The sequence below is a fragment of the Syngnathus leptorhynchus genome, chromosome 6 (genome assembly GCF_054491065.1).
Source record: "Syngnathus leptorhynchus isolate UIUO chromosome 6, UIUO_Slep, whole genome shotgun sequence".
Lineage (NCBI taxonomy): Eukaryota > Metazoa > Chordata > Actinopteri > Syngnathiformes > Syngnathidae > Syngnathus > Syngnathus leptorhynchus.
The window spans coordinates 12,149,198-12,172,845 of record NC_141200.1 but is presented as its reverse complement, the minus strand read 5'-3'; the positions used below and the strand labels follow the sequence as shown (position 1 = coordinate 12,172,845).

The 23,648-nt window shown below is 38.6% G+C and overlaps 2 protein-coding genes across 4 annotated transcripts; both read right to left on the bottom strand.

The window, feature by feature from the left end:
* Positions 1 to 772: 772 nt before the first annotated feature.
* On the bottom strand, positions 773 to 12,134 carry ca5a (carbonic anhydrase 5a). 3 transcript variants are annotated; one of them, XM_085914434.1, is made up of 7 exons: positions 11,621 to 12,134; positions 8,563 to 8,760; positions 7,448 to 7,566; positions 5,265 to 5,360; positions 4,951 to 5,013; positions 4,309 to 4,467; positions 773 to 2,678 (listed from the first exon to the last, which is right to left on the bottom strand). In XM_085914434.1, exons 1-7 carry the CDS (start codon positions 11,763 to 11,765, stop codon positions 2,529 to 2,531), a joined length of 930 nt encoding a protein of 309 aa, XP_085770560.1. In that variant the 5' UTR covers positions 11,766 to 12,134; the 3' UTR covers positions 773 to 2,528. The 3 variants fall into 3 exon arrangements, with proteins under 3 accessions (XP_085770560.1, XP_085770562.1, XP_085770561.1); XM_085914436.1 differs by having other exon boundaries at positions 11,617 to 11,759; XM_085914435.1 differs by lacking the exon at positions 11,621 to 12,134 and adding an exon at positions 8,853 to 9,736.
* A 1,103-nt stretch (positions 12,135 to 13,237) lies between these two features.
* On the bottom strand, positions 13,238 to 22,906 carry uba2 (ubiquitin-like modifier activating enzyme 2). Its single transcript, XM_085914809.1, has 17 exons — positions 22,678 to 22,906; positions 21,010 to 21,093; positions 20,844 to 20,914; positions 20,685 to 20,749; positions 20,502 to 20,602; positions 19,468 to 19,589; positions 19,284 to 19,351; positions 18,994 to 19,115; positions 18,706 to 18,805; positions 18,338 to 18,489; positions 17,842 to 17,935; positions 17,642 to 17,754; positions 16,494 to 16,649; positions 15,237 to 15,333; positions 15,009 to 15,114; positions 14,767 to 14,909; positions 13,238 to 14,565 (listed from the first exon to the last, which is right to left on the bottom strand). Exons 1-17 carry the CDS (start codon positions 22,816 to 22,818, stop codon positions 14,348 to 14,350), a joined length of 1,953 nt encoding a protein of 650 aa, XP_085770935.1. The 5' UTR covers positions 22,819 to 22,906; the 3' UTR covers positions 13,238 to 14,347.
* Positions 22,907 to 23,648: the final 742 nt, after the last annotated feature.

Here is a 23,648-nt window from a genome sequence, read left to right as displayed (position 1 = left end):
TTTTAAATCAGAGTTTGTTGTTGTTATTTTCTTTCAAATTGATTTCTTGAATGCTAGCTTCTACCTAGAAACAACATGTTAGAAATATTGATTCAAGATACTATTTAGTCATTTGTATTCATATGCAGAACAATTTTGAGGAAACGGGAATTCTTAATTATTAAAAAAAAGTATACTGATCAATTATATATTTACAACATTGAATGCATCTGTACTATTACACCCTTCACACTTTTAAACTTGCATGCACTTACGTTCTGAATTTGAGCAGGATACGTAAAATGAAATTTGAATCAGATTCTGGTTTTCATTCGATGTATACGTATTAGTTTTATTGGTTTCAAGTTATTTCAATGACTATTATGGATTTTTCTATCTTTAGATCCAACAATTTTGGTCAGGATCATGTTCAGCGTATTTCAAACCACTGCATGGAATTGTGCTAAGATTACAAAAAGAAAAATCACAGACACAAAGTAATTCTTGCATTCCACATCAATGTATTGCTATGACATAAAATATTGTCAATTTTCTATTCATCTCCATATGGATAATCAACAATTTGTTATCATACATTCCCTTAAAAGCAAGGGCCTCGAGGAGTAAAGCACTCCAGGAATGTTGACTGCCTTATGAACAAATAAGCAGCCATAGTGACTTTGGACATTCCGTGATCGTCGGACTAAAATACAATATGGTTTGTAAGAGCTGCAGATGATAAAAGGCATCATGAAAGTCAGTATATGATAATGACAGCAATTGATTTGTTAAAAAAAAAAAAAAAAGCATGCTACCTTCATAACGTCAGACATATGTCATACATAACCTGTAGGCCCACAGAGTCAAAAATACATTGAAATCATCATTGAATAAATGTTGATTGTAACAAAAGAAGCTATTATACAGTCATTGAGATGAAACGAAATTGTCTTCCGATAGGCATAAAGGAAGTTTTGCATAAAATGCCATGATACATGAAGATGGATTATGTACAATCAAATCTATCTGCAAAACTCAAGATCAAGGCAGTGATGTGTTGCATTAGATGAAAAACCATATTAACACAAATTATTTAGATGCACATTTGTATACCAGAAATATGACCACCTCCACTCATGACCCGCTCATCGAGGTAAGTATGTAGCCCTCATAACATCTCGGGGCCCCAAAAAGGACCTACTGGGGAGATGGCTCAAGGCGGGATTCTGTGTTCATGAGAGAAAAAGCTACTTTCAAGAGAGGAGGGGGGGGAGTCATCTTGGATGGTAATGTTGGGATTATAATGACAACCGTGAGTGCTTAGCTTTTCTTCATCTCAAATCACGATGAACAGTCGGCGTCATTTATCATCACAGTCAGACACAGTCTTCAAATAGAAGCATTTTGTTCAGAAAGTACCCAAAAAAACATTTTCGACATTGTCAAACTTCTGTCGCCTCATCCCAAATCCCCTCTGACCCACATTTTGTCATCTGCCTCACTGTGTTTGTTTCTACACACTGTCTGAAAATCCAAATATTGCATAGTAAGATTGACCCCTCAAGGCACAGTTGTTGGATATGATTGAGAGTTGGGGTTGACTACTTTTAAATCTTCAGTATTGGTAAAATTATTTCAAAACAACAAATAATAAAATGTCTACACAAGGAAGTGGGTGACGCTTCCTTTTAAAAAGCCTTGAACAGGCCTTGAGCGGTGGAAACTATCACACTGAATGTGGCAGTAGACGTAAACACAAGACTTGAGAACAAGGTCGTTTTAGACCACTGTGGAGATTCCTTTTTTCAATTACCCCAACATGATGAGGGCAATTTGAGTCTCTGCAATTCAACTGTGGAGGTCCGCTTAACAGAAATCAAGGCACTGTAGTAGATTATCAATTCAGAATGAAAATATCCACATGGCATGTGCGAATATGTGTTCTGATTAAATGCGAATCAATGTTGCTTAACAACTTTTACTTTGTTATACAGGATGCTTGTCAATGTCAGTGTAATTAAAAAAACAAAGACTCAGTAAAAAAATATATGATGTAATGTAATCCACAGTGTACAGTACTGTCCATCAATGTGGTGGAAAAAAAAGTGTGGTACCGACTGTGGCCAGCACACGGCACTGTTGAGTCTACGCCAGCAGTTCCATTGCTTACATTAGGCTGCTTGATTTAATAGAAACTCTTTAACATAAAATCATTAAAGTGCCAATTGAAAATAAATACAATTTAAGTGAATATGTATCTGTTAAACTACAGATTTCACCTGTAAACCAATCAATTATTAGTTTGTAAAACCAATAGCCAAAGAATTAAATGACATTTTTGAAAGCTACCCTGAAATAAAACTTTCCCCACATCCTTCCAGTACCATTTGTAAAAGTAAAGAAAAAGAAAAAAACACCTTTTCTTTTTCTTTTTTTTGCAAAAGAGTTATCGATTGGACTTTAAAATACATTTCTATGAGCAAAATACACCAACTGTAACAGGATGCAAAGTACTGCACTTGGTGGAACCAGTGGGTGTGCTGATCATCTTATTCAGACGCTAATTCCTTCAGGAAGGGACTAAAGGAGGACCGCACAGTGCGACCCTGTAGGGGCTGCTGCACACGGAAATTGTTCACCATGCTCTTCTGGACCTCCTCCTCAGCCGAGGTGAACAGAAGGCTCCGGAAGACAGCAAGCTTGGAGGGGAGGGGGGGGGACAAAAGGCAGAAATTTCACATGAGCAGGCATGATAAACACTTTCAAGATTTCAAATGATACTGGGAGCTAGAGTGACCCTCAAACAATTAGAAAACGAGTATATTTTGAAGCAACAAAGAATAAAGTACAAACTGGAAGAATAAACAAACCTTAATGTTTGTTTAGAAACACCGTGATATCCTAAAGAAGTATATTTTAATAAGAAGCAGTGCAATGAAGTTAATGAATGGCAGCAAACAAACATTATTTAGGCTGACACCGCTCCGAAAGTCGTGAATACAAAACATGAACGACCGAGGCACCAATAGAAGACAAAAAGTGGAAAGTTTTTGACGTCACAAGAAGCTTGACGGGCAAAGCACTTTAACGAGGTTCTGAGCAAACAACAGAAGTGGTATGTAGAAAATAACCAGCGTTTCAAGGTAGAGCCAGACTTTGGCGCTGAACTAATTAAGCAACTTCTATTCAAAGGTATTTGGGAGAAAAGGTTAAGATACCAAAGAGGGACAACTTGAGCGGTTGTAAGAACTGCCGCAGAATTAGAACTTTAGTGAAAAAGAAAATCACTGTGCAGCATCTTACAGAGACAGGAGACGAAAAGCAGGAACAGGCGTCATTGACCAAATATTTGCGCGACACATCATTGAATGATGCAATGAATAGCAGAGAGGATTTTCAATAGATTTGAAAAGGACCATCTAAAAAAAAATGTAAGGATCCACAATAGTGGACCTCATCGAGACATTCTATGCATTTCAAATGCTGGTTAGTTTATCTATTAGGTAGGGAAGAAAGTAAGAAAGAAAGTAAGTAAGTAAGAAAGAAAGAAAGAAAGAAAGAAAGAAAGAAAGAAAGAAAGAAAGAAAGAAAGAAAGAAAGAAAGAAAGAAAGAAAGAAAGAAAGAAAGAAAGAAAGAAAGAAAGAAAGAAAGAAAGAAAGAAAGAAAGAAAGAAAGAAAGAAAGAAAGAAAGAAAGAAAGAAAGAAAGAAAACTCATATAAGGATGTGCAATGTCAGCATTGCTGACTGACATTGTTCTGACCTCGGTGTTGGGCTGTATGACAGAAGACAAAACGAGATCCGAATAGAGACATTTTCCCAACACCGTATTTGGGGATTATTTAACGGCGCAATGGCGGTGCACACAATTACATAACCCAAACAATAAAGCTAGGGATGCACTGAGAATGCTCACCAACATATGGAAGTCTCAAAAAAATAGAAGGACAAAGCTCAAGTCATATCAGAACTAAGTTCTACAGACTCTGTGATTGTGACGTGAACTGGAATGAAAGCCAATTAGGAAGCTGGCGCCGTTACCTGACACTAATTAAGAAGCACTTGGTGGTGTTCAGTCAGTCTATGTATGATGTTTCACCACACAAACTAACAGCTGAACTTCTATTACAGTACTTGTGCTCATTCAGCATTGTGTTGTCTAGAGACCGGATTGCCCTGTGGCGCCATGCTGCCTCTCACAGGTTAGTCTTAGTACTGCAACAAACATCTGGTATTGGGGGCCCAGCATTGTCAGAAGATATTTTATGTGTGTGACATGGGCGCTACCAGGTGATTTTGTAAACTGTCCACCTCTAACTATGACATGTACCTGGTCATGGCTAACTTCTATGGGCTGCTTCATGACGATCCAGGTGACAGACTCTGTCAGAGGAGGTGTTGTCAAAGAGCCGTGATACGTCCAATAATCCTCAATGTTGTCCGGCAGCAGGCAGCCCGGGTCAAATTTTGTAAACTCTACCACACTTCCCTACAGACATAACACACAGAAAACAATAGAGGCTATTTTCAAATACAAATGTTAATTAAGTATTCAGTGTTAATGCAATTTGGGGAGACTTTATAATGACTATTTGTAACTTAATAATATGATTAGAATAGGCATGACAAGCATTACATGATTGCATGTTTTATTAATGCATTACCAACAGTCATATTTGATGGCATCATTGAACGAACAATAACTGGATTGTCGCTTAGTAATAAGTAAGATGCATGAGAACATGTCAGTCTTCTGAAAATGATACAAGCATGTATGTGACCTTCACATACATTTACCAAGCCACTTTATTAGGTACATCTGCAAGATCTAGTAACAGGTCAAATGTGGGAGGTGTAGACATTGTTTTCCTAAACAAGGACATTGTCAGAGAGCATTTATTTTTGGGTGTGCATGTGTGTGTGTGTGTGTGTGTGTGTGTGTGTGTGTGTGTGTGTGCAATAGTGGACTTACCTTGTGTCTGATTGCAGGGAGAGCATCCACCAGTTTCTGCAGGCCATTGTGTCTCTTCCCCACCTACACAAGTGTAGAGTTGTTTTGATTTGGGATGTGTATGGTATATCATTGGGTCATTCTAAATGCTTCAGATTTTGTAGCTTAAATCGGAATTCTTTTAGTGGTAAAGTCACGAGACAATTTAGCAGGAACAAACAGGTTATTTCAGACTCAAGTAAATAGCAGCCAAACTAAGCGGCCTTTGACATCAAAAGAGGAAGTAATTGTGCTTCTCACTTCTTTCTCAAAGTAAAATTGTGTTTGTGTGTTACCTTGAGAAAGACTCCAATAACCCCAAGGCCATTGTCCTCCATAACTGCCTCCTCAAACAGACTGTACTTATCGGAGTTCCAGTGGACCAAGTGGAGCTGTGAACACAAACAGAACACACGTCAACCATTAGCTTCAAAGCAGGTATGAGGGGGCAATAAATTATGAACTCAAGCTTTTCTTTGAGTCCCTTGGGTGCATACTCTCTGACCCAGATACTGTACAGTAAGTTCTTTGTGACTAATCGTAGCCACTGCAAAAAGTTACGGCACATATTGGTCCGCATGAGTCTTGTGATTTATTACAGGTTATACTTTACTAGGTGTGGTAGCAGGAAGACTTCTGAAAATGCATATGGTATTTATTTTGACTAATTTTGACCCTCTAGGCCTCATCATCCCTGCACATTGAACTCTTTATTCGTTTTACAGAAAAGACCCTGTTAATATCACATTCTGAATTTTCATCTTTGCAGACATGCAAATTGTGACTAATCATCACCTTTATTTTTTTCTCAGATTTGTTGTAGCCTATTTTGTTATTTGTTTATGTTTCATCTGGGCGATTCTGGGACCTTGGATATTGAATTTCTTGGCATTTAATGTGGAAATGTGTGTTATGAGAATAAAATTCCTTGAATCCATGAAAATAGAAATCCATCGTATACAATATTCTGTTTGACACTGTCAGGGAGGTACTGTTTAGTGTAGTTTATAGTCGCGTATAAATTGACTTTTCCCTCAAGAAAAAAATCGCTCTGTGATTTAACTGATTAAGAAAACCAAAATGCTGTAATAGTTTTTAAAAAACTGCTATGAGTTAAAAGCAGATGTCAAAATTTGTTCAATGAACTGTATTAGTTTAAAAAAAATATATAGCTATAATGGGTTAAAAGCAGATGTCAAAATGTTTTCAATTTATGTACAGTAAAGAGCAAAACTGATAATAAAAGGGAGCTCATTTTATAATTTCTTAAAAACATGACCAATGATTTAAATAACTGATTTAAAAGCTGCGATCAAAGGTTGTATGAGTAGTACAATGAGTAGTTTTATGACAATGTTATTCTGGTTGTAAACCTTAAGTGATAAGTTGCATCAATGAGACGAACTGTACATTCAGAAAAGAAAAAATATACACACACACACACACACACACACACACACACACACACACACACACACACACACACACACACACACACACACACACACACACACACACACACACACACACACACACACACACACACACACACACACACACACACACACACGCAAGCCAACCCCCAAGGAATTAATGCAAAGGTAGCATTCCTAGCATCGGCAATTTGGGTTTGGCAAAGGACATATACAGGTGGAAGACGCACCCATAATTGTAGAAAATTGCAGCAGCAGAAACACACTTAGTGTATTAGTTATGCAATGAGCAGAAAAGATTCATTTCAACGTGAACATAACAACATTCGGTTATCACCCACACTTCTTGTTACTTAAAGCGGAAGTCAACCCTTAATTATTTTTGCAATACTATGTTGTATGCGTCCTCACTAGTCATGGTATTTACGTTTAATAATATTGTATTTGTGGAGTATGAGTTAAGCAACAAAATTTTGTCTTAGGTCACTACCAATCACAGTTCAGCTTCAGGAAACTGGTGAGCTTAATTGTTTGAATGTTATTAACAATTAACTAAAATTCCGTTATTAATTAACACTCAAAAGCTAACACAATATACTGTAGCTAAATGAATGTCTGTAAGAGTGATCATGACTTGCATTCAATATTTTATTTTAAACAATCATCTTATTGTTCCTATCTGACTTTGGATGACAGGCAGAGTAGACAAGATTCGAACCCAGAACTTCTCAACTATGAGGTAGACGTACGAAACACTGCTGTAATGTTTTGCCCTAATCATTTCATACTATGTTTATGTTAATAGTTATAAATCTTGTTTATGGACGTTACTTAAACTTGCTGCACTTGACGTCACATTTTGGTTCATACATTTGTGCCTCCCATGCAATAATGTATCACATTTTTCCACAGAACAAAAAGTACTGTAAGATAACCACTGTTGCTCATACCACCATCGAATGGAACTTCTAAGGTGAGCGTAATTTCCTCTCCTGACCACAGCAAAGGACTAATAAGGAAACAGCACCGTAAAGATTGTAGCATACCTCTGCGGCAAATAACCTCCTGTCCACGGTGTGCTCCGACCCCCAGGCGTTGCTCTCACCCCAGTGGAAGTGAAACTGGCACAGCCTAAATTTGTCTTGCAAAGGGCCCCCTTGCAAAGCTGTGGCGGCAAACGAGAGGACGTGCTATGTTGACATTCATGCGAAAATGTAACAATGACAGCAATTAAAACAAACAAACGAAGATAATGATTAGTAGTCTATATTATATATTCGTTATGCAACTGTCTCGGGGGAATTTTTTGCTAAAACACGAAATTGCTACTTAGCTGAAAATGCAGTGCTAGCACTAGAGCTGCCAACCTCACATTTGACCTTCTTCCAACACCCACGTGGCTAGTACGTGAGGATAGGAAGCGAGCAACATCAATGAGTGCATGAATGTAGACACTTCTTGCTTAGACATAAAATTATAATCACTGAAAGGTTAAAACTGCAAAAGGTAAATATAATTAAAAAGGAACTTGAATACTGATTTGACCCAGCCAAGCCGGTGTCATATATCAATTAGAATTGATTGTTTCAGACAAAGACATACTTAATTTTATGACCAATTGCGCAATCTAATGGTCATAAATGACAGTCTGTGGTTTGCTAAATAGAGTAATAAAATGTTTTAATCCACATCTTAATCTTAAAATGTGGTCTTTTGGTTTTCCCAGCAATATTCTAAGATCATAATACAAAGACACCAAACGTGACCTAAATCAGTGATTTTTCTTTTTAAACACATTAGCACAAGCAATCTGTGACAAAACATTTATCAGTCAGTTTCATTGCGTAATCCCGTCATTTTTTATTTATTTTTTTGTGAATGAGTGACACAGTTACAGTCACATGACAGTCACAGGTCCACATGCTGGTGTTATATCTGTGTTACTTCACTGTAACGTTACGTTCATATCTGACTACCACGAGGCGATCTTTAAGAGTGGTTGATAGAGAGCATCTTTTGCGCATGGCTAAAATCTCAGTTTATTCTTTGCGCTCAATAAAACTGCGGTGGAAATGACAAAGAGCAAACAGTTCAATGATTGCTGATCCGCTTTATTTTGAGAACATAAGACTCGTGAAAATTGAACAGAAAAATCACTTACTTGACTTGTCCGTAGTGTCATCATATTCAACCAGGAAGGAATAACCATTATTCCAGATTTGTTGGCAAGTTGTTGGGTCATAGTCCGCAATCAAAGGTTTCAGTTGGGAATCAAAGACGCTCTTGCGGACGACAATATCAATCGGCGACTGGCGGGCACCTCCGGGAATCGCGAGGGGTCCTTGCCACATGGGGTGCACTGCAAAAAAGGGAAGGGAAGAGAAAAAAGAGAAAGACAGCATATGTTAAAAGAGACAGAATACAGAAACACAAGACAAAGAACAAACCTACTTTCCATGTTGTATTCGGCTGCTTCCTGCATTGATACACAGCAGTCCATTTTAAAATAAAGTTTTAACGATGTCACTGTGAGAAATGACTCAGTAATGATTATTTAAAAAACACACACATAAAAAGACTGGCTTCTCGGGCCACTTGAATGCAAAAATAGCAGCTGAGTAAGTAATTCCACTTCCTTCTAGCCGTACATTTCTTCCTTAAAGGTAATGACTAAATAAGAGCCAAGTGGGCTGGCTGTACAGAAAGTGAGTGACGTGCGGAATGTCCTGGCACGCCCCCAGCTTCACGCCACAGGGAAGGGAATCAGACCGGGAGACCCCTGGCCGGGACAAAAAGACTTCTCAAGCCAGTCCGTACAAGGACCAGACTAATTATACGAAAGTCAACTTTTCCTGCCGGCCTTCTTGTGATTGGATCTTTCCATGAACATCATGGAAAACAAATGCAGTCGTATGTTTGAAATGGCAGCCTATAAGAAAAGACGCCCTAGCTGCCTCAAGCATGAGAGACCGAGAGAGCGAGAGAGAGAGAATCGACAGGGTAACAAACAATCATTGTGGTGGAGCTGCCAAGCATTCAGAAACAAACGCTGATTGTCTTCATCTGCAATCATGCAGCACAAGGCTTAAGGTTTCCGCTGCGAGCAAAGCTTAACAGGTCTGACTGGGAGATGACCTTCATCTCCTTAAGCCTTTAGCGACTCCTCCTGGGAGCACTTGGCTGCCTAATTCTGTTATTGCAACGGTGCGAATGACATGCTTTCAAAGCTTTTCACGCTCAGTTTGGAGTCTGTTCTCATCGACATCACGAGTCTTCCTCACCACAAAGCAGACAACAGAATGAGAACAATACTGAAAATAAATGGAACTTTAGAAACTGTAACGTGCTGTAATATTTGTTTTCTGAGCCTGACATGCGTGGATGCAAGCTAAACAGCAAGAAATCGTAATTGCTTATCGGAGTGTAACTCTCGGATATCGTCGTCTCAACAGCTTGTCTTTAGATGAAAAAAAAGACTTCTGTATAATGCATTTGCTATATATTTTTTCTTTGTTCCCGAAAATATTTGCTTCAGAAAATATGTTTCGTACCAAAATAAACATACCACGAATTGTGTTTCTTTTTATATATCCAACTTTCTAGGTTGGTTAATATGAACTAGATTTTATAAGTACAGTACTGTACATCAATATAGCTACAAAGAATGGCAATAGCGACCTCTGCTGCCTTACGTGGTAATTACACGAAGCAGGAGTATTATCTGACCAGAGTGAGACGGAGAGGGGGGGAAAAGGCACTCATACTTCAATTCAGTAGTGGAGTATTACAGTACGGGTTATGATTTGCTCTACTAATATGAGCTTGATTTTATAAGTATAGTACTGTACATTAATGTAGTTACAAAGAATAGCAATAGCGACCTCTGCTGCCTTACGTGGTAATTACACGAAGCAGGTGTATTGTCTGACTAGAATGAGACAGAGGGGGGGAAAAGCACTCATACTTCAATTCAGTACAGTGAAGTATTACAGTACGGGTTATAATTTGCTCTACTTGCAGTAGTAGGCTATATTAATAGCTACCAATCCTTACCGTGGATGTGCAGTTGTGTAAGATAGTTATTAGTTTTGCTTTGCAGTCAACACATTGCACTTATCTTACTTGCTAATGGCTTGCACTTTACACTATTAAAATCTGCAGTAACACTCATCTTTGTTAGAAATAAAATCTGTGCAAAATAGCACAAACAATCTTATTGGGGTTGCAAATGAGCTGGAACCTATCCCAGAATCAAGATACAAACCCTCAAACCTTGAAAGTGTTCGAAAGATGTACCAAACCCCTACCATCCTGTAAATTTGGTCTTGTACACACAGACAATTTCAATGGGCAATTTAACATTTGCAATATCTAACCTGAACACAACATAAGGTGCAGCGATGAATCTGGTACATCCCAGTAAATAGTTAACCTCATATTAATGTGCTTTTAAAACAGGAATCAGAACCTGATTTACCATTAGTCTGCACTGTCCTCTAAAAAGAATGAATGATTGTGATCATTTTGTTTGCAGAAACAAAACAAACTCAAGAAAACATTATGTATAACAATATGGGTTACAAATTGCATTCTATGTTAGTAATTATTATGATCAAATGAAGGTACCATAAGTCCTTTAGCCTTGGGGGAGGTGAACTCATGCATGATTTGCCTCTGAGTCAGACACCTTGAGACTACCCACACTGGTTCAGGTTGGCACAAGAAAACCAGTAAGGCCGGTTTATGGGTGTGGCGAAAAAGTTGCCGACATTTCTCCCGGGGGGGAATTTGTTGGCATGATTTGAGTCAGGGTTTAGCAACAATATATTTCTGCAGTGTTCAGAATTGAATTGAATGCAAAATACTGAACTGCGTGTAGTCAAACGTCAGTTAGGGTCTACCCAGAAACACGTCATAGTGATGCTTGTGAAAAGCAAAGCATCCTGAATTGTAGACAGATAAGGAGATTAAATACACGAGCTTATAAAAGAACGTCCGTATGCTACATGTTGTGATCAAAAGCTGGAAAAAAAATTGGCGGTATCAGTGACGTGCCTTCCAAAACCAGTGACAACAAAAATTTGGTCCGAGTTTTCTAATATACTCTGCACGTTTCCAACAATCAAATATTCTGCCGATTGCCAGCATCTCTCTCTCAAACACAAAGTAGACATTTCACAATCATATCGTGATGTTTTAAAGAGCAGGTACGTACTTACTTTGCGACAAGACAAATCTACTGGAGCACGCTGTCAGATTACATCCACGAACTGGAGTAAGCCGCAAACTCTTGTTGGCGTATCTTAAGAGCTGTCGATGAAGCTGAGAAGCCAGAGGTCGAATTACTGATGACAAAGTCACCATCTTGATGCGAGCCCGCGTTTTCTTCTTTCAAGAAGCTTTCCACACACGCCCTGGCGCTTTCCCCTCTGAATCTACAGCTACTGTTTTTTGGTAAACTAGCCCCAAAGTCAACTGTCAGGTAGATATGAAGGCTTCACTGACGGCAGGCGGCTTCGGTGTGTCTCTGCTTCCGTCAAGTGAGGCGGGGAGAGGGCAGTTTTTCCGTCACGCGCTGTCTCCAAAACACATGGAGAGAGGGGAAATAAAAAACGATCAGCTGTTTGTAGAACGCCTCTATGCTCGAAGTTTCTTAAATGAAAGCAGATAAGTAGAACCGTTGAGACGGGGTGGTCAGGACCCCCTTTCCCAGGAAAGGAGCGTTGACTACAGACGTAATGGGGAGGGTCTGCGTTGTCAACCAATCAGCGTCGACCTTAGAGGGGTGGCAGTGTCAATATAGTGATGGTTGCGTAATACATACAAATTTTATATCTTAAAATCAATTTTCACTTTTTTGTTGAGATAGGCACTTCTTTTCCAGACGTATTGTAAAAAATAACACTTTAATTAAGGAAAAAATATGAGCACGTCAGTTTTTTTTATCACTACATCATAGACATCAAATACATATACGTATTCCATTTTTTCGCAATACATTTTGTCAAGGCTTCTCTAAAAGAGGGATTTAAACATCATAAAAAAAATTCCCCCTGCACAAATGGCTCTCTTGCATGAGTCTTCAAGGACAGCATATGACTGCCGAACAGCAAAGCAACATTAAGTGCACTAATTTATTTTCTGGATTTTTTCCCAACCAACTCACTCAAAACTTTTATATTATTTAGGTAGTATGTCCTGACTGTCAATCCAAATCCACAAAAAATATTTGAAGTTGTAATATAGGTCAGTATAAACCCCAGTCAAAGTGCATTAAGATGTGTCTATCATGTACAGTAGTGATATTAAAATAAAACAGTGGAAAACCGGCTATTCGCAGAGAAAATGGACCGGGCCGGTCAAATATATAAAAAAAAAAAAAAAAGATATTAAAAGTGAAGATAATTTGCAATTGGAATGGCACAAATCAGTGTATAATTGACGGACATGGAAAAATCTTGAATTTTTTATTTGTATAGTCCAAAATAATTTTAAAAAACCATCAATAGTGCTGATAAATATTTTGTACACAACATCTTTTGAGTCCTCTCATTGAAAAGGGCTACTTATTTATCACTTGCTCATCATGGTTGCTATTGTCATTCTGTACAAATCTGAATTTTAATCCTTTAACACTGTAAATATTTACTGGAATAGCATAAGTGCATACAAAACAGATTCATCTGATGTTGGCAGAACAGTACACCTTGCGGATTGGACAACTGTCATATCTGATAAAAGGACATTTTTCTCAAAGAATTCAAAAGAACACACACACCGTTCTTCTTAACATTCTTTGAGCCTTTCCATAACAAAGACAGACACAAAAAGTCTGCTTATAAATTTCTTTTCCAAGTTTATTGGTCCAAAAAGTCTTTCAAGGCCTTACAACCAACGTGATCACAATGAAGTATGACATTTTCAATAATCCGTGTATATATAGGTAGGTCACTGATGGAGACAGCTCGTCTGCAATCCTCCAGAGCAAACGTGTAACTTTAATTGATCTGAGTGAATTTAATTTTCAACTTTTAAAAACAAATTTGACATTTATTCAAACACAACCAGACACCACGTATCATCAGAGGCCGTCGCTGTGATGGATGAAAATTTTCCACTGCTGGTAAAGGTAGTAAACTGTGCGTTCGAGTCAGAGTTTGTAAGGTTCATTCAAAATAGCAAACTTTCCAAAAAGTCTAGTGAACGTTTGGCCAACATTTGCGACCTTAAAAGAGCCCTGATGACAACGCAACATTTGATTTCAAATCACTCACTTGTTCACCCCTCAGTTAAGGCCGCAATGCTAAATTCAAACACTGGTGTAATGCTTCGCAATTGTTATATTGGACTAGCAAAGAACTGCCGACATTGCAGATGGCATCAATACCACTACGAACAAACAGATGTACAGAAGAGGTAACACACATCGCCTCATGTTACCAATTACTCAAGTGCCTCCATGCCGTACCACCTGAGGTCAGATCTGAAGCTTCTCTTTCTTTACGCTTCTGTTAAAAACACAACCAAGTGTGTTTTTCTCCCATCATATCATTAAATATTACATACAAAGAAAATGGGTTTGGTTCAAACAGTATTTCTTTTGTCTGTTGACAACGCGCACATAACCCGACCTAAATAGGAGGAGAAATAGAACTGACGTCTCAAGAAATACAAAAAAAACCCCAAAACATTTTGTTTTTTGCTTGAATACCATGTTGTTTTATAGTTACTAGAAACAAACAATAACAAAAAGCCAAATATTTTAAGAATGTATTTACAATATCGTTCTGATAATACCAGGGAGAGTATGAAAACTGCCTGGAGGAAACAAAACAAAACGAACCCAAAAGCTGAGAATTGCTCTTTGTAAAAGGTGTGTTTAAGTTTACTGTCTGCCTTGAAACAAAACTGTAGTAGTTCGTGATCCTCCAAAACTAGAGGAGAGTTTAGTCCAAAGCGATGATGTCATCATCATTATCATCATCATGGTCTGCTTCTGCACTTGACTGGTCTGTCCGTGGGCGCTTGGTGGGAGTTTCGCCAGGTTCTGCATTTGCATGCTTCCTCTTGGTGGTGCTTGTGACTGCAGCAGAGCTGGACGATGCCTCAGCTTCAGCATCATCATCAGAATCCACAACCATAACGTCATCGTCCTCTGCTGGGACTGAAAGGTGGAGGACATGCTTACTAACATGATAAAGTGTCAAAGAAATTCATGCAATTATTTTTCAAAGGGCAATCTAAAAAATGGTTGTGGGCATCATTATTTTACTTTTTTTTTTTGGACCACAATTTAAAAATCGGAGACATGGGAAGAAATAAAAAAAGAACAAAAGAAAGAAAAGAAATTGTTTCGATGACCAACCTTTAGAGGAGGTAGACGGCTGGGCCGAATCATTATTGCCGTTGGTGATGTTGTGCACCTCTCCCTGGTTATTTTGGGGTGGGGGTGCTTTGTCTGGAGCTTCACCAACCACTTCAAATTCTACATCCCTCTCGAGCTCTTCACTACCATTGAAAACACACATTTTTTTTTATTTTTTTTTTAATCTATCAAAGAACAAGGACAATACTAAAGCTGTGCTCCACACTATACAGGTGACATACCTGTGCAACACATTAACGAGGAGTGTGTAGTCTTGGAGGAAGTCATCAGCTTGTAGTCGACTGCCATTACGAATCCCAAATTCAGAAAGAAATTTGCTGTTGTTGGCTATTATACAAGAAAGCAAGACGTTAAAAGTAAGACTTTAGTTTTGTGCATTCATTGGAATGATATGGCTCAAAACAGCACCACTTTGACTAATTTGTACAAAATGGACCAACACTGTTTACCTTCAGTCTCTCCTTCCTCTGAGGAGATGAGTATTGTCCCTTTTCCATCTTCTATCTGAACATCTGGCGCTACCATGCCGAACCGCTCCTTTAGAATCTGCATACAACAAAATGCATGAAGACAAAAAAAAAAAATGAAATGGAACACAAGATTTTGCACTATCAGCAAATGCTGAAGGGGGAAGCCCCAAAGCTGTTATCTTATTGATAACCAGCTACTTAGTTTTGCAGTATCAGTGACCCTAAATATATTCTCACAACAAAAGTAAATATTTGCTTTTTCAAACTAATTATTGAGAAATGTTTGTCTGTGCACACAGGGTTGCATTGGTATTAAAAGTGTGAACAGCTAGCAATTTTAAAACATTATTTAAATCCAGGTATGTGCCAACACAATATAGCCTTGATAGTTGCACTTGTTCTATTTTTCCCCACTTTTACAAATAAAATTCCCGGACGATGCAAATAAGTCTGGGTGGATGTGTTAAAAACAAAAGAAGGCATTTTGACTTAATTTTCATGTCATGTTGATTGACCTTCATTTAACCGAAATTTCTATGCAAGTCGCTAACCTATGCCAATAGTTATGTTATAATTACATAAATACAGTGAAACCTCTACTTTTGAACATCTATACTTACAAACATTTTGAGATACAAACCGGAGCCTCCAGATTATTTTGTGTCCCCTTACGAACCAAATTTGACATTTGAACCCGTGAGCGATTATATCAGAGCGTGTCAGGTGACGACGTGACGTGTGTGAGCGTAGCTTTATCGTCAATCGTGTCTCCTAAGAAAGCTAGTGCAACAGAAGAGGGTGTTGTGAACATAGAAATCAAGCAAACGGTACGTGATTCTCCCACTCCCCCATATCTCTCAAGCGCCGACCCCTATAGCAAGTCGTCCCGTCTTTCAAGATAAAGCACTTAGAATTAATTTGACATTTTGCATTCATTCTCATGGGAAAAAAAAAATTGCTCCTACTTAGAAACTTTTCTACCTTCGAACCCGAGCACAGAACAAATTAAGTTCATATGTAGAGGTATGAAAAACACTAGGCTAGCTGCTATACATATATATAAAGTACGGAGCAAACTGAGTTTGCCTTCTTGTGCCACATGACAACATTTTTCAAGGTCGCTGCGTAAACTATCTCACTGTGTGCCATTCGGAACCTTGTAAACCGAAACCACAAGAGTTCCTTGGCCGGGCACTAGTTTGCTAGGTTTTGAGTGACATTGTCTTCACCAATCACCTTGTCTTGTAGAGAGAGAACCATTGTTTTGTGGACATTAACTCTGACAGTCACTTCAGGCTTGTTGGCACACACGTAACAGTTGGCCCCAGGTGGGTCCAAGATGCATGGAACTAGCAACTTCTTTCTGAGGTTAGGACACTTGTTCAAGAAGATCTGGACATGAGATACAAACAAAACAATATTAACAATCTTCGATCACTCATTTTGTTTGTGACTAGGGAAAGAGGACACCGTAGTAAGAGGGATGACCGGTTTTGGCTCGTTCCAATAAATTATAAAAAAAATAAAATACTTTGCTCCACAAGTCCCACCATTAAGACTAACAATAAATACAGTCATGTAGGGGGCCCAAGTGTTCTTGACCATAGGAAGAAGAAAAACTTAGTTAAACAATTCAATTCAAATGTATTGCACTTGAAGACAATTTGTACGAGGGCTGAAAGTTTAAGATAAAAACTGCATTACGTTTTTTCTGACAGATATTGTGATTTCAACTCAATTTGCTTGAAATCAAGTTTCATTGTACAATTCACAATGTGCCGCAACATTTCTAAACATGACAGACAATGACACAATTAAAACCATTCAAACCTTTGACTAGACTTAATTGCTTCAGAGACTGTAGGCTTAATGAAATTGTGTATTTATTGTGTAGATCTCAAAACCCAGTACTGGGTGGTGCAAAATGGTGCAAATCACATTGATGATAGAACATTTTGTTGAAATTCAGCTCATCACGGCTGTCATCAGCTGTTAGTATGTTCCGGTGTTAGCGCGTGCTAACTTGCTAATTTAGCCGTAATCTTAGTTTACGTCTAGAATACGTATTAATCGTAAATAAACATTTCTGTTCATAGCTTCTAGCTCTCTTCTCGAACACGGCTCTAACCAAACTTCTGTGAAAATTCTCCTGTACAAGGAAGCACTTATTTTGTGCCTTTCCCAACTCTGTATTTCATTTTAATGATCATGCCTGAGTTTGAGATTTCGGTCTCAAAAGGGTATATCGTTCAACCCTAATCTGTACCTTGGTAAATGTTTCAAAAGAAACAGATTAATACAAATACTTCAAATTTGTAAAAGCTAATGGCAAAAGTAATTTTTGTCAATTAAGATTTGATGTAGGTTGTGATGGATGAACTAACCGTGCGGCAGGATTCCAATTCCCCTGCCAGAATCTTGAGTGCCTCCAGCACAATTAGTCCGGCGATGACAGCATTGGTTGTGGCAATGGCCGGGATTATGTTACCTGCCATGGCTGGTACAACAAATCCAGTTAAATGCCTACGTTCTTCACAAAGGGTGCCACGTGGAAGCAAAAAAATAAAAAAAGAAACCAACTTACACTTGACATCAAAGCGACTCTTCATGCTCATGCTGAAAATGTACATTCGGAGGTTGGCTGCTGCAGTAACAAAATCCATGGAAGGAGGATCATCCTGACAAGACAAGCAGGGACTATTGTCACACAAGTCATGCAAAACACAACAACAGTGAATTTCAAAAGTGGAGAATGTAACGTGTGCTATTGTGTGGTAAGACCAAGATAAGTGCACGAATGTAGACAACTACAAGCTATTTCACCAACAACTTCAACTTGTTCATTTTGTTATGAGTAAGATGCTTTTACTTTCTATTTGGATTTAAATTGAGATCATTTCATCATTGATAGGCCTAAATACATTTTAACCCAAGGTAAGAACGCAATTGGTTTGTTTGCGCAGTTGGGCTTGTTTTGTTTTACGTGATGCATCCAAATGTTTTTAAATGTATGCAAGTTTTATGTCAAATGTATTTCACAACACATGTGAAAATATGAACGCTATTTGAAAATGTGTTACCTTATCCCACACGAGCTCTGCACCGTCTCCTTTCTCAGCCAACTGTGAGTGGAGGGTCTCCACGCTTTCTTGGAATAGTTTACAGTAGCCCCAAACACCAAGAACCTGCTGGTCCTTTAAACCTGAACCCGAGGACTCCTCCCGAGGGCATCCTGGGGGCAAAACAATACCGTAGTCACTCGAACACACAGTGTCTTAGAATACTGAAAGACATTATCACCATTTAATATTTTCATGTATTTGGTTAAAGGAGTTACAACAGCTGCCTGAATGATCCGTAACCCCCCCCCCCCCCCCCCCCAAAAAAGCTATCAATGCAACAGCTGCCTGAATGATCCGTGACCCCCCCCAAAAAGCTATCAACACACCAGTGTTCTCCAGCTGCTGCCATTCCAGTGGTGTAGGAGCTTTCCTCTTCTTCCACAGCTTGTCCATCGTTAACAGGTACATGATGTCATCTTTGAAAAGCTGGAAAACAGAGCCAATGAGATCAGATTAGCAGTCACACTCAATTGACTAACGGAAGCAAGGTTAGCATCCTACAGTTGATTTGTTTCTACTAAATACTACACCAAACCAGACCCAAATTATGTGGACAAAGATAATACTCAAGCTGCGTCTTGTGAATATTTTAGTCAATGTTTGCTAGTTGGTACCTTGTTGAAGAGTTTGATAGCATCATATTTATTGCGGCGTGCCCACTGCTTGGTAGAGACGCGCTTGACGTCTCCATCCATTTCTGCGGCCGTGGCACGAGCTGCCGTTTCTTCAGGGTTCCCTGGATTGCACAACACCATTTTCACACTCTCAAGTTTGAAAACACGTATTCCCTCGAAGCTTGCAACAACCACCCAACAGAGATTTACCAAGATCCAAACCTAAATGAGTCACTACGAATCAACGTGTCTTAATCAATGCTGTTAAAAATGGAAACGCTCCAACTCACATGAAGCCTCTGGATCGGCTGTGTCGGGAGACACATCTTGATCAGCATCTTCCTCCCCAAACAGCTGGCTGGAATAGAACAAAGGAAAAGAACAACATTGGTCACCCATTCAAGAGTTGATAAGCGTATAGTACCTTTGTTTTGGTCAAAAGTCATGCATCATTGAGAGTTGAATGAGACTCACTTGAAGAGATACTTTGCCCAGACAATGCAGTGAATGGGTTCAGATGGTGTATTTCTTATAGTGCAACCTGGGAAGGTCTTCTGGGCAGGTTTAGGTTGGCACTCGTAACACTCCGTCATCCCCTGAGGGAGAAAGGTGAACAAAATGGCTTTATTGTTAAACTAAATTCGACAAGTATATGAACTGATCAACAACTAATTAATTATAGTAATTACTAATGTTTTTATCAATTAATTGCTTAGACCATGCTTACTGTAATTTTGTCAAAATCCTTAAAATTTCAGCCTCTCAACAGTAAATATTCTAAGATTTATGTAGTCCTTTATGATAGGAGACCTTTGTGTTCAATCAATATTTAACAATCAATATTTTTGGGTTAATTTATGACATTTTAAGGCACAAGCCAGTTACTGAACTATCATCAATTTATGTTTGTGCATTTTTTCTGCCCTGTTTGAATGTCCTTTTTTAGGAAAAAGCAATGGAAAATTGTGTTTTTTTTTTTGTTTTGTTTTTTTAATCTGTTTCTTTGAAAAAATAATTGACAGCTTAATTGATCGATAACCGCTAGTTGAAGCAAGGGCTGAAGGACATATCTTTTTTTTTTTTTTTATAAATCAAAGTTGCAATTCTATTCAATTAGGAAAACTATTTTTGCAACACGTCTGAGTCCCGACTGACCCAGAATCCTTTGCCTCAGCTATCTCACACAAAACACAATCTCACCTTCTCTCCCACAAAGCTTCCCTATCAGAAGCATGCTGTTAGTGACAAAGATCATGCAAACCAGTCAGCTCTGAGCTGATGCACACCAACTGGGAGGAATATTTGGAACCAACATTCCCCGCCTAGCAAGTTACAAAAACCAATTGCATTAAAATGTCGTAAAAATTGTAATCCAATCTTTTCTTGAAATCGTTCAGCCCGAGCTGCACCCCCACTTGGACATAAACTTGCTTGCGTGTTTTCATTTGACAGCACAACAGCAGATAGTGGAACAGTATATCTTCAGAGGAGGGACACTAAGTGAGCACCTTCTTGATTACTGTAACCTGTCCGAGGTATCCTGCTGTGCCGCTCTCAATGAGAGGGATGTTGGCCGCCAAACACATCCTGTTCACATGGTTGCGAGCAGCTGCGGACATAAAAAGTCATATTAATATCCTCATCGTCTTGAGAAAATTGGAAAACACACCATTGAGCCCAGGTGTGCCCACCTCGGTTATCCAGAGCGTTCATCACCAGGATAAAATCTTTAAAGAACTCCACGTTGTAGTCAGGACTGTTGGAAGAAAAAAAATGTTCCCTTTTAAATCTATAATTTGCACAAATGGTATTTGTGGAGCAAAAAATGGATACACAATAAAGACAATTACTTCATGATGCTGTCATGGTAGGCGGTGATATTTGCAGAGGGGCAAAACTGCAAGGCACTCTCTTTGGCGACCTGGCAAATACAAACACACAATCTCAAATTACTGGGGCACAAATCCAGCAAACTGTACATCATTCCAATAGCAGGTTTGTGGAGATGCCACTTACCTGTGCTTTAGACTTGCCAACATGCTTCTTCTGAAAGAGGAATTGGCGATTCAAATTGCTGACATCAATTGTGTCCAGGTCAATCTGAAAGATAAATTATTTCATAAATCGCAAGCAATAACCTCTTAAATCATCTCAAGACGTAGACATGAGGAAATTTCTACAGATGACAACACAACGTGAAAAAGACAAATGACAGTGAGAGAGAGGTCAACCACGATTGAGTACCGTATCAAGATCTTGGGGACAGAGACACGAAGTGGAGTGAACCAGGGAGCAACGTATGATGTAGACAAGCGTGTCTATTATTTAGGCCAATTGTTACTTATTTTTTGCGAAATGTTGAAATAATTAAGGCACTCTGCAGAGTACTGTGATATGGTGTCATGTCACATTTCTTCTTTACGTGGGTGCCACCCAGTGTTCGGATAAACTGTCGACAATCTAAATGTTAATTTGAATTACTCTTCCTTCTACAACTTTATTGTACTTATAATGAATTAAATTAATGATTAAATTATTAATTTCATAATCATTCAAGGAACAGAGCCACCTGTTATTCAAAAACAATTCTTTTTGTAATAATGCTTATCTGAGCAGTACAAATTGTGCAAGGAATTGACCTAGCTGTCACTATGGTACACAACCTAAAATCATGGTTATCAACCTAAAATCATGGTTATTAATGTTTTAACATCCATCCATCCTTCCAAATCAAATTTCAAAATTATGACACCCACAATTCATAGAAAATTGGAGTGAAAATTTGCATATATAAATGATTTTATCAATGTGTTTTTTGTTTTTTATTTTCTTTAAAAAATCCTTATTGGCCTCAGAAAATCCGTATTGATCATCTTATTCTTATTTTTTGTCGCTAAATACACAACACTAGCAAAGCTTTTTACTCACAATGGAAATGAACTAAAATTATTCTCCAAAATTAAATAGCCTTCATTTATTTAAGCAATGCTTTCATGTCCAAATTGATTTCCTCTGTTCAAAGATGAACCGGCATGCTGTTTTGATAGTCATCTGTTTCTCAATCTCAGTACAAGCACTATGTAACTTAAAAGTGTGAGACTATTTTGTGTGCATATTACTGCCAGTAATAATTCATTTTTATTTATAGGTTAATCAAAGTCTCTTTCTACATTCACATAAGTCCAAAAGTTGAACCAATACTTGAAATGTAATCATTCTTATACTTGCCAAGAATCAGCACTTCTACTCAAGAACAAATTGCAAGTACTTTTGACACATCTATGATCACAGTGAGCCACCTATGGAGGCAAAATATGATTTGATACACCATTGTAAAAACCTTGCGGCTAAACTTTAGGTTGATTTTAATCATAATAAAGACATCACATACGTCATTAGAAGTTAACAGACAGTCGTGTTAATGGCGCCAAAATACCTCTAGCTCTCGGTGTGTACGTACATTTTACGAACGTAATTGCTCCCACATATTCAGTTCAGTACACCAAGATGAAGCGAACCATAAACATGCATGAATATATATTTGTGCCTCGACTTCTAATGTAAGTCAGACACCGATTGGTGGTTTAGTGCTGCACAAAGACTTCACATGGTAGCACGCTAGCCATTCTGTTCACAAAGAACTTAGCGGGCTAACCGGCTAAGCTAATAGGCAAACAAACAGACCACTTCGATGTTTTTGAAGCCAGTCAGGACGAGGTTCTTGAGCAGCTCACAGCCGATACCTCCCGCTCCCACCACTAACACCTTGGACGTCGAGAGGGAGTCAGCCAACTCCTTTCGGAGGGAACCCACAAGTTGAACCATGTTGATGGGTACAGCCTCAACCTCAGCCTGTAGCACTAGGATGCTCGCACTCGCAGTTAGCTTTGGCTTCCACCGCAGACCGACCGACGATGCCCCGCATAGACATGAAAAAGGCTACAGATTCCTAGTTTGCTGGCATACGTCATCTTGTCCGCCATATTGAATGTGTCAGCATGCACGAAATATAAATGATGATCAACGAAGTGCTCGAAGTTAAAGCCTCACGTTCACTCAAGAAGGGACACGCGCGCAAACACACACGTACACACACACACACACACACACACACACACACACACACACACACTCACACTCACACACGCGCACCCACGCACTTTTGTGAGAGCAATCATCTAAGATCCAGAAATACATATTTGATGTGTGGATTTTCTGAATCAAGAGTAATGACATTCTCCTTTTTTTAAATACTCAATTTATATATTTATGTATTATGATAATCAATATGATCAATTATATCAAATTTTCCATTAATAATCACGCGGGAGAAAATCCCCCATAGTGGTCATATAAAGCCTACGTAAAAAGTGGCCGATTATAAACCATAGGTTAGTTAGTGCCTTGTAGTAACCTCACGTCTGTGCATCGATGTACATAATCAACGGGAGAGCACAGAACGGGGTCGGTAAGCACTGAGTTTAAAATGTGTTCAGATAATTCAAAGACAGTTTGTGATATAAATGAAATTTATTGAGCATTAAATAAATACACGCTGGATAACATAATAAAACGTCGTATTTGAATCACGTCCATGCACGAATATTGATGAAAAGGGAAATTTTGGGAGTACCCTGAAGGCAACAGCAGCTACA

Bases quoted from the DNA above. Each gene is read 5' to 3' on its own strand.
- ca5a (XM_085914434.1), bottom strand. From the start codon at position 11,765: ATGGTGACTTTGTCATCAGTAATTCGACCTCTGGCTTCTCAGCTTCAT. The intron at 5,361-7,447 runs GTATGCTACAAT...TTGTGTTCACAG, and splicing joins GGAGGTTATTTGCCGCAGAG to CTCCACTTGGTCCACTGGAA. The intron at 4,468-4,950 runs GTAAGTCCACTA...TTATGTCTGTAG, and splicing joins TCCCTGCAATCAGACACAAG to GGAAGTGTGGTAGAGTTTAC.
- uba2 (XM_085914809.1), bottom strand. From the start codon at position 22,818: ATGGTTCAACTTGTGGGTTCCCTCCGAAAGGAGTTGGCTGACTCCCTC. The intron at 18,490-18,705 runs GTGTGTTGATAG...TTTTGCCCCCAG, and splicing joins GCAGCAGCTGGAGAACACTG to GATGCCCTCGGGAGGAGTCC. The intron at 14,910-15,008 runs GTATGTCACCTG...TTTCAATGGTAG, and splicing joins CTCGTTAATGTGTTGCACAG to TGAAGAGCTCGAGAGGGATG.